The sequence below is a fragment of the Morus notabilis genome, unplaced genomic scaffold, assembly GCF_000414095.1.
Source record: "Morus notabilis unplaced genomic scaffold, ASM41409v2 Scaffold250, whole genome shotgun sequence".
Taxonomy (NCBI): Eukaryota; Viridiplantae; Streptophyta; class Magnoliopsida; order Rosales; family Moraceae; genus Morus; species Morus notabilis.
Window position 1 is genome coordinate 35,617 of NW_010358072.1, and position 11,305 is coordinate 46,921.

The window sequence follows — 11,305 nt, forward strand, 5'->3', positions numbered from 1 at the left end:
CCAAGCTGTGTTTTGTACTTTCCCAAAACAATTGGTTGCTTTTTATTTAGTTAGTTGTTCGTCGACACTTAGGGTTTGTTTTTTTAGAGTAAAACTCAAAAAAAGTTTAAATGTAAGTTATAATTTTATTTAAGTTCATATTCGTTTATAAAATTTGAGTTTAAACTTGAGTTTTAAGTCGAGTTTTAACTTGAGTTTGGTGCTAAAATTTGAATTCAAGTTTTCCCGTTAACTCAAGTTCTTAAACTCAAACTCAAGTTAATGAACAATATTTTTTCTATTATTAAAAACGTCATAACTTTTTTATTTTAATTTCGATTGAGATGATTTTTTTCTATGCGTTCACAACAAAGAGACGAATAAAACCTCACCCATATACCCTATTAAAATTTTTCATCACCATTGAATTTTTATTAAAATACTATCTAAATATAAATTTAAGTTTTGACCCACTCAAACACAAACTAAAATAGATTATCAATTTAAATCATAACTCAAATGTGCACATTTAAACACAAACTCAAATTATAATTTAAATTTAACTTAAGATCTACACTCAAATCACCATAACTGAAAAATACAACAGAATAACCCCTTAAACGTGCAGACACGAAGCCTTTTTGTAGTCTGTATCGTGTTACTCGAAATTCATGGATTCGTACGGTTTTCGATTTAATGCATTGAAAATATAAATATAATTTGTGTAAACTTAATACTTGGGAATCTTTCTGTTTAAATAATACCCAATTATCTCGTAATGCTGTACTCTCGCTTCAGAATTCGATCCCTCTGACATGATTGACTTTCTTCTTACAAGTTCATAAATTTCAGCAACATTTAAGCAAGTTCACCTTGGCCTTAGTCTACCAAATTAACAATTTCAAAGACATAATCTAAAAGTACATATGTACATTGTTTTTCTTAAACTAAGACATATAAAGTTACATAACTTTGGAATTATTAGTCTATTTTGGATTTTCTATTGTATCCGACTGAATAAATTGTACGTAGAGATATTATTGTTGTGAACTTGTGGTGTACGAAAAAATAAACGACACGACCAGTTTTGACTACGAGAGGTTAAATAGCGGCAAACAAATCCAAACATGCAAAGCCTTTATGGCCATTTTTACCAGCAGCTTTATTGCAAACATATCTTCTCTGTTCCATTTTCTTCCTTTTTAAAGCGATGGGAGCCTTACAAATATGACCAGAGACTACGAAGTTTGACCTAATTAGCAAAATGGGGTTTCTGAAAGTTTAATGCCCGGAAAAATAGATAAAAAGATGTTTTAATTAAGCCACAGACCAAAACCGACATTATTATTAGCTAATTAGGGCCTCACTTTCACATCTCGGACGTGCCACGAGATTGATTATAATTAACTTAAAATCAACATTTTTTTTTTGTATGACTTAGATTGTGAGTCATAGATAGTTCGTATCACGAGGTTGCATGCCTTGAGTGCTGTTCCTCACAAAGCATGCTAGTGGTCCTTATTGTTTTTGATAGTTTTTTTTTTTTTTTTAGTACAAAGACATCATTTTTATCAATGGAATGTGGGGTCTAAGACCCCATTCCTGAATAATTGAGCAGATTCCTTTTTGAATTTGGTAGGTTTTGCTTTGTCCACTTTTTTTTTTTTTTCCTTCTTTAATCTTTGGTTGAACAACTTTTCCTACAATGTCAATTCCATTCAAATTCTACTTTGCTAAAAAGTTCATCAATATCTAAGTGATCAAGTTTTAGTGGGGCTACCACAAAAGCTTTAAAAAATGGAAAAAAAAAAAAAAAACCCCCTCTTCGATTATCGAGATGAGACAACCATGCAAGTCTTTGTGGGTGGTGTCTTTTCCTCATCAGCTTATTTCATGTAGTTATACTGTGAATGTTGCAGATCAGAGGGGCCTTAGGAATTAGTGATCAGCTAAAATGCCAGCAAGAAAAATGCTTCACACTATTTAGGGCACCCCAAACTTCCAAATGTGTTGATATTTTTAAGATGTAACTATCAAATTTACATCATCTCATCCAATGAAGATTGTGTAGCTTAGGTTTCAAAAAAAAAAAATATATATATATATATATATGTGTGTGTGTGTGTGTGTGTGTATAGTAGTTCAAATATGTCCACCAATGGCTAACAGGCGGTTTTATATCTACTATCTCAAATGAAAGAAGAAAACAAAACAAAAAAGATAACACACAGTGACAAAAATTTAACGGGTTAAGCAACGTGCCCTGTGCTGGCCTCTATACATACATAAAAATTACAGTAATCAAATTAGGTAAGTTATTCAACTCTATCAAATCTTCTACAGTCAAGAGATCTCTTCCAAATTGAAAATGAATAAAATTGAATTTGAATTATTGTTAAAGGTAGTTATTTACAAAAGTCAATTTTCTTTAAGATTTAGATTCTAATAAGAGTAATTTTTTTAATTGAAAAATGAATCTAAACCCTGTGACAATCTATCCTCAATGTAGAAATGGATCCACATTGGAGAAACGTGGAACCATACACATTGTTGACCGGCGGCGGCTGCCACACGTATCGGTCCACTTTCTACGACGTAGTTTCTGGAGTTTTAACGGAATCCCGTAACAAATGAGTCCCAAATGTACACAACTTCTTTCTCTTGAATGGATGACTACCCACAATTTTGTTGGCGCGAACTTACGCTGGTGACCTCTGCGATTTTTCTAAATAAATTTAGAGTGTGGCAATCCGCCTAAAAAGCCGGACCACCGACCCCAGAGAGCTTGTTCTTGCAGAGCTTCTCTCTCTACATACGGCTGAACTACTAGGCCCTTTTCCGTAAGTTTTTTTTTTTTTTAATTAATCCCTTTTCCATAAGGTTTTTTGCTTGAACTAAACTATATAAAGAGTTGTTTACTAATGTTTTATATGTAGAATCGATCAAAATAGTATAAAACAAAATATACAAAACTGACAAATTTGAAGCATTTATAAGAGCTCAAAAATAGACTCAGTCGGATAGGATTTCCCCCCTCCCCCCGGATTTGATGTTTTTGGGTCTAAAAATCGTCTAAATTGCTAGATTATGAGAAAAAGTGATAAATATCCATACTCACCCTTAGAATAAGGAGTATTTAGTTATCTTTTTTTTACCTCTTATTTTTTAATAATATTTTTTAATTAAATAATTATATTAATTAAAATTAAAGGGAAATAGTAGAAAATAGGTCAATATAAAGAGTTTAAGAAAGTATATAGGCCAATTTTTAGTTATAAAAATTAATAGGCCATAACTTGTCAAGTTATGGTTCATAACCAGATAAATTATGGACAACCTTGTCAAGTTATGGTTCATAATCAGACAAGTTATGGACAATAACTTGTCAAGTTATGGTTCATAACCAGACAAGTTATGGACGAAAATAGTAATTTAGCCTATTTATTTTCAACAATTTTCTCTAGAATAAATCTTTTAAAGCCCACAAATCAATGAAATCTACGTCCATGTGATGACCTTGGCCCAACCCTCGACTCTTAAGAATTGGGCCAATCTAATCTACATAAGGGGTAGATTATACGCTATTATTATGAAGAAAATTTTAAATTTAATCATTATTTTTTAACTCTATTATTTATATTATTATATAAAATTTTGATATTATTATAGAAAATAATTATAAGATACGAAATATAATATGCATATTACAAAAAATAACGTGCATGTTACGAAAGATAACTTACAAGTTATGAAAAGATAACCTCCAAGTTATCAGTGACATAAGATAAATTTAATAAGAGTAAAAGAAATAAATAATATTATTTTTTTAAGGAAATAAAACAGTGTTACTTTATTGACTACATTTTTGAAATTCCCTATTACCATATATAGATAGTTCTTTTATATTCATTTTTTGGCTGGAATACCATACACAAGTAGTTTGCACGTTGTAAATAATAATAATAATAATAATAAGATGGTGAATTTACTTTCATTTTCATCTTTCATATTCTGTTACTCCTGGCATTTTATTTTCTTCCATTGATAGTTGAATGTTAAAGTAAAATTGAGTTGGCAGATTTTCCATTACCTTTTATTTTTTTTTTATTTTTTTTCTCTTTTTAGCGGGAAATTCATTATTTGGTCACGCATTCCATAATTCTATTTTTGATAATAATAGTAATTTTTATTTCCCATATTATTTACCTTTCTATTCTCTGCCTAACTAGGGTAAGAATGAATTATAAGCTAGAGAAAATTTTAAAGTTAATTATTATTTTTTCAACTCTATTATTTATGTCGTTACACAATATTTTAGTGTTACTATTGAAAATAACCTGTAAGATACGAAGTGATAACCTACAGGTTATGAACATGAATTTAACAATAGCGGTAAAAAGGGACAGAAATAGAAGAATGTTATTTTATTGATCACATTATATCATGCACAAATTCTCATTGGTTATTCAGTTATTACATTTTTTGCCCATTTTATTTATTTTTTTTTGGGAAATATTATAACCATTTTGGATTTGCATATTTAGTTTTTTAATGATAAATGTAGTAATATGAGCTGTTATTTTTTAATCTCAAGTGATATTAGCTTTAGGGGGGACAAAGATGAGATAAAGCCACGACAAGATGATCTTCTTATATAGTCGCTACTACCCAAAACTTTCGTGTGTAGCCATGACATCGAAGTTTTCTGTCTTTTGCCCAGTAGTCCCAAGGCCCAGACAAAATGGTAACCCCACTTTTGTCGCTGCGATTTGATTGCTCATTCTGTAATATAATAGCTAAAAAAGTCACCCTAACACCAAATGCGAAAACGGCAATTATATTATTAATTCAGGAAGAGCACAAAAATGGTAACATATTAACTCAGAGAAAACACAAAGGAATGGTTATCATATTGATGGTTATCACGTTATTGAAATTAAGCCGTGGAAAGAAATCAAGAATTAATCGCACGAGTAACAAGTGTCCAGATTCAGTAGTTTCTAGGACTATATGATCTATATCTATATTATTCTTTATTTGTTAAGGCTGTTGAATCGCTAATTAAGCATATTCGAATCCTCAACCTTCTCAAGAAAGTAGAATTACTCTCTTTTGTATTTTAGCAAACGCGTGAAATTCCTCCATCATCATCCAACCTTGTGACACACTTTTCCATATATTCCCATACACCAATTCCTTTTATGCAATTCCCCAAAAGTTTGTCTGTACTTTCCTTAATTAAATTATCAGAGTTTGTGCGCGCGCATATATATATATATATATATAATGTGTGTACTGATCTGCAAGTTATATATTTTTATCTCCAACCTTAAATCCTTGTTTACAAAAAAAAAAAAAAAAAGCCTTAAATCCTTCAAAAAAAAAAAAAAAAAGTGATCATGGCGGCCACGGCACATATCCTCGAAGGTTTTCAAGGAACGCCCTTTGCCACCACTGCGGCTATTGGTGGTCTTTCTTTGTTGTTGTTTTTATCACTCAGAAAATGCATCTTTGCAAAAAGGAGTGGATTCTCCAAACTCCCTCCTGTCCCAGGTATACTTGCAATTCTTTTGCCATCATACTTCTCAAAGTTATTATTTATTTATTTATTTTTTGTGGTAGTGTCTCAGTCAAGAGCCTGTGGTGCCTGCAATATACGGTTGTGTAGTTTTGTAAAATTACTTGTGCTTCACAAAACCGTAACACTACAAAATACTTTTCATTTTACTAGTTGCAAAGGATATTTCCTAACATTGTCAAAGAAAAAGGTGTCTTTTCTTAGCCAAAATCTCACGCAAAATCATTAAAAAAAAAAAAATCATGCAAAATCGAAGTGACGCTCCTTGACATGGCCGCGCCGAAGACACGCTCCGGCCGATCGATGCTTCTCAGAGAGAATGGACGCCCTCGAACGGACCCAAATTGAGTTTTTTTTTTTCTCTTTTTTCTTTCTTTTGTGTAATTTATAGGGTGTGATAATCCATGATTTTCGCTGTCGAAGAGAATTCAAAAATTGAAAATTTTCCTTCTTTGGGTGAGTCTCAGGGTTAATCTCATGGGGTCAGTGATTTAACAAAAATGGTAAAAAAGAAGTGCTCATTTTGGGCGTGGGTGTTTGGTCTCTGGTTAAACAATGATCATATTTCTCTTTGTTGTACGTCTTTTGATGGGATTTCTTCTTGTTTTTTTTTTTTTTTTTTGGTATTGTTTTTTAATGAGAAACTTTTATGGCACCTGAAGAAAAATTCCCGACACCCCGGTACACGTTAACTTGCATATTTTATTTTGGAGCTTCCGAATTCCGAAGGAAGTAGTTATATAAGTAACGATAAAGTTGTGAATTAAAAAACGAGTAAAAAGCTAATTCTTTATTTTTGGCGGTAATTGTGGAATTATTTGAGAGTTAGCTTTTTTTTCAGTCGTTCCGGGGCTGCCGGTGATAGGGAATTTGCTACAACTGAAGGAGAAGAAACCTTACAAGACGTTCACCAAGTGGGCCAAGACTTATGGGCCCATATACTCCATCAGAACTGGTGCTTCTACTCTTGTTGTTCTAAATACTGCCGAAGTTGCCAAGGAGGTACTAGTTTCCTTATCTCTCTAATGAATGATTTCGCTTTCAAATTATAGGAGGAATAGTACTAGAGACGTCTTATTGCCTTGGTCTGTATTCGCACATTATTGATGTCAATATCAATCGATTTGTTTGGAAAACAGCTTGATTTTTAGTCACGAATGTTACTTTCAATTGGATTGTTGACAATTTCTGTGGTTTTATTTTAGGCCGAAAAAGAAAAAGAAAAGTTTGTGGATCTAGTGGCCACACCTGCATAGCCATATTGATCCAAAAAGAGATTCTAGGATTGGACCATGTTTAGATATATTTAAGCATTTTTCATTTCATCGATTTGAGTTTAGAATTCGAGTTTTATTACAGTAAAAAATTTTAAAGAACAATCACATTTAATATTTTTATTACAATAAAAAATTCTCATATAAAATCACATTTCAACTTAAATTAAAAACTTTTAGCAAACTAAACGGACCCCCTTGTCAATGAATTGAGACATGAATTGAAAATTGATTTTGATGGATTAAAACCCACCTTGTCAATGACCTTCGATGGGCATTAATGAGAAACGGGACCTATTTTAGAAACCAAAAAAAGAAAAATAGAGAGAAAAAATTATAAAAAAAGTCCATTTATCAAAGCACATACTCTACAATGGGATTATTCTTTTCAAATTGTGTTATTTGTCAAAACTCATCAACCATGTGCTATTTGCTACTTTTTTCAAACATAGTTGCTCGGGTTAACGATGATAAAGACTCATACATTTTTATCCCATTCATTTAGTTATGATTCAAGTTTTTATTATATTATTTTCTCTCATAAAATTTAAATTTAACTTTTTTTTACTATAATATTTTATCTCATATGAATTTACATTTTAACTTGAACGAGCGAAATGAACGAGACCATTTAATTTTTGAGTTTTTTAGTCAACAACTAAAAATGGTTTTATGGAGGTTCTGGTTTGTTTGTTTCAGGCGATGGTGACAAGGTTTTCATCAATATCAACAAGAAAGCTGTCAAACGCACTAACAATGCTTACTTTTGATAAATGTATGGTTGCGACAAGTGACTACAATGATTTTCATAAGATGGTCAAACGTTACATTCTCACAAATGTTCTTGGACCCAATGCTCAGGTTGGTTAATTGTTGTGACAGCCATGCATGCATACATAATATGTAATGTGCGTGAGTGTGTGTGTTTTATTCCTTTCTTACAGGCACTAACTCATGTGTGCAGAAAAAACACCGTTGTCACAGAGACGCTATGGCAGAAAATATTTCAAAGCGATTTCATGCTTATGTTAAGGACTTTCCTGGTGAAGCCGTGAATTTCAGGACAATTTTCCAGTCTGAACTCTTTGGACTAGCGTTGAAACAAGTGGGTCCCTTCATTTTTAGTCAAAAGCTCTTATATAGTATTCAAATTCTTTTTCCTAGTAATACTTGGGGATAAAATACCACAGGGTTATTGCATATTGTCATAATTTGTAGGCCATAGGAAAGGACATAGAATCAATATATGTGGAGGAGCTTGGAGGGAAGTTGTCAAGAGAAGAGATGCTTAAGGTTCTAGTGACTGATTTAATGGAGGGTGCTATTGAGGTCGACTGGAGAGACTTCTTCCCATATCTGAAATGGGTTCCCAACAACACCATCGAAAACAAGATTCGGAGAATGATTTTCCGAAAGCAAGCAGTCATGAATGCCATTATCAAGGAGCAAAAAAAGCGAATTGCTTCAGGAGAGGTACTCTGTCGTTTCCCATTTTAATTAATATAAGTAAATAATGCATTTGTATTTTTTATTCAGTTGAAAACAAGATTCGGAGAATGATTTTCCGAAAGCAAGCAGTCATGAATGCCATACAAATAATGCATTTGTATTTTAATCTAAGTAAATAGATTACTTTTGAGGTATTATGTGGATGAATTATTTGACATCTTGGTGTAACATACTCTGTGTGTGTGTGTGTGTTTCGGGGTCTCGTTTGATTCCTTCAGAACACTTTTAGTACTATATGTATGTCTAAATTGATCACACCATGATGTAAACCAGGAGTTAAATTGCTATGTGGATTATTTGTTGTCCGAAGCAAAAACTCTTACTGAGGAGCAAATAAGTATGTTGCTTTGGGAGACAATCATAGAATCGTCAGATACTACTTTGGTCACGACAGAATGGGCAATGTATGAACTTGCTAAAGATCCAAAACGGCAGGTTTGTTCCATTCTCTAACTTGTCCACAGTTTTGTACCTAATATTCTTCTATTTTGTTTACTATCATGTCATCATCATACGTCTCAATTGTATTTTATATAAAAACCAATAGGACTGTCTCTATCAAGAAATCAAAAAGGTTTTTGGATCCGACAAGGTGACCGAGGATCGCTTGTCTGAGATCCCATACTTGCTAGCTGTTTTTCATGAAACTATAAGGAAGCACAGCCCAGCTCCAGTTGTTCCTTTGCGCTATGCACACGAAGACACCCAATTAGGAGGATGCTACATTCCTTCTGGAACAGAGGTCTTTTTCTTTCCACTTCTTTTTCAATAATATTCAATTATTTGGTCATGTCTATTTATCATTTTTTTTTTTCGTTATATGTAGATTGCAATAAACATATATGGATGTAACATGGACGAGAATCAATGGGAAAGTCCTGAAGAGTGGATACCGGAGAGGTTTCTTGATGAGAAATATGATCCAATGGATTTGCACAAGACTATGGCATTTGGAGCGGGGAAGAGGGTGTGTGCAGGCTCGCTTCAAGCGATGCTAATCTCGTGCGCAATGATCGGGAGGTTGGTGCAGGAGTTTGAGTGGCAGCTGAAAGGTGGAGAGGAGGAGAATGTTGACACCGTTGGACTCACCACTCACAAACTCCACCCATTGCATCCAATCTTGAAGCCAAGAGAAGTACTAGCATAATAGGACTAGTTGGCTCTTGTGAAAGATGCTGGGAGGAGTTGGAAACACATTTAGATGACGCGCTGAAGAAATAGTCTCTCCTTTTTGTTTGTTTTTTTTTTTTTTTTGGTTGTTGTTGTTGCGGAAGAAGGAATGTGACTGTGTACAAAATGGGGATAGTTATAATAAATAAAACAAAACTTATCCATCATGAGTTGGTCCACCTCTTACAATATATTATACGTTGGATGTGTACTCGTTACTCTCTACTGCTGATTGATTAGCTTCAAAAAGATTTGAAGATCAGTTTATCATTGTGAACATCAAAATTTTAATAGATATCAATGTATTCAAACCATGCCACTATAGATACGAAAATTGAGTATGAAATATATACTTTCTTACTCACGGAAGAAGAGAGACAAAACCAAGGAGCTCATAACAAACAATGTAAAACCCACCAAGAAACTCTAATGGAAAAAGCCCAGACTTCATTCTCTTGACAAAATAGAAAGAGAGGTTTATTATACCCTCTATTCAGACATTACAAAATTTCTGTCTTTATTTTATCTCATTATACATAAACTTAAAAAATAATACATCATTGTAAGAGAATGTCACAAAAATAAAGAAGTGAGCAATTAAAAAGAACATACTCCCAAAAAGTTTTCAAATATTAACTAAATCCCACGTCTAGTTCAAACAAATATTAAAGTGTCATAGCCTTGTTTTGTTCAACAACTCAAATTGTTGATTTTGGTTTGAGTTGTGATGATTTGAATTGTTGTAATTTAATTACGAGTCAGACCGGTATTTAGATACACAAATACATTATAAATTGAATTGAGAATAAAATTTGAACTGTATTTAGATAAAATGTTAAAAATTGTCATTAGTGTTTTGTAATAAATTTTATAAAACCTCATTGTAAATGATATTAAACATATGCAATATGTGTGGGGATTTATTGCTCTCTTTATTACGAAGATTTAGGAAAAGAGTTCATCTTAATTGGAGTTGAAAACTTACGACATTTTTAAATTTAAAGTTGAAAAGAGAAAAAAAGAAACAAAAACAATTGTTCATGAATTGTTGTTAACTTTTTATGGTTTTCTTTATTTTTCGTCTTTAAAAAATAAAATAAAATAAAAATGACGTGAAAAAATTTTAAAATTTTACAGACACGATCCTTACATTTTTCTGGGCATGCCTACAAAAATGGGCTAAAAATGACAAAAAACTGTCAAAAAGCCCCCGACCTGTGAAGTGGGGCGCCCAGGAGCCGGGATGGGTAAACAATTTACATTTTTATTTATGTTTTGCATCCTAAAATTAATATACGATTTTTAGCAATTAATGCAACAAGCAGCACCATTTGTTTGATGAATATTCTATTTTTATGATTTTCTTTATTTTTCATCTTTGAAAAATAAAATAAAATAAAAACGATGTAAAAAAATTATGAAATTTTGCAGAAACGATCCTTACATTTTTTGGCCACGCCTATAAGAAGTGGCCTAAAAAAATGTTAGAAAAAGTAAAACGTTGTCAAAAAGCCCCCGGCCCGCGAAGTGGGGTGCCCAGGGGCCAAGATGGGTTAAAAATTTACATTTTTATTTATGTTTTACATTCTAAAATTAATATATGATTTTTAGGAATTAATGCAACAAGCGGCACCATTTTTTGATGAATATTCTATTTTTTATGATTTTTTTTATTTTTCAATTTTAAAAAATAAAATAAAAATGACGTCAAAAAATTATGAAATGTTGTAGCCACGATCCTTACATTTTTCTGGGCATGCCAATAAAAAATGGGTAAAAAATGATAAAAAAAGAA

The 11,305-nt window shown here is 32.3% G+C and overlaps 1 protein-coding gene across 1 annotated transcript; it reads left to right on the plus strand.

Moving 5' to 3' along the window:
* Positions 1 to 5,337: 5,337 nt before the first annotated feature.
* On the plus strand, positions 5,338 to 9,636 carry LOC21397575 (ent-kaurene oxidase, chloroplastic). The gene is made up of 8 exons (XM_010091623.2): positions 5,338 to 5,532; positions 6,399 to 6,559; positions 7,531 to 7,692; positions 7,796 to 7,936; positions 8,050 to 8,304; positions 8,614 to 8,775; positions 8,888 to 9,082; positions 9,167 to 9,636. The coding sequence occupies exons 1-8, from the start codon at positions 5,379 to 5,381 to the stop codon at positions 9,485 to 9,487; spliced, it is 1,551 nt and encodes a 516-aa protein (XP_010089925.1). The 5' UTR covers positions 5,338 to 5,378; the 3' UTR covers positions 9,488 to 9,636.
* Positions 9,637 to 11,305: the final 1,669 nt, after the last annotated feature.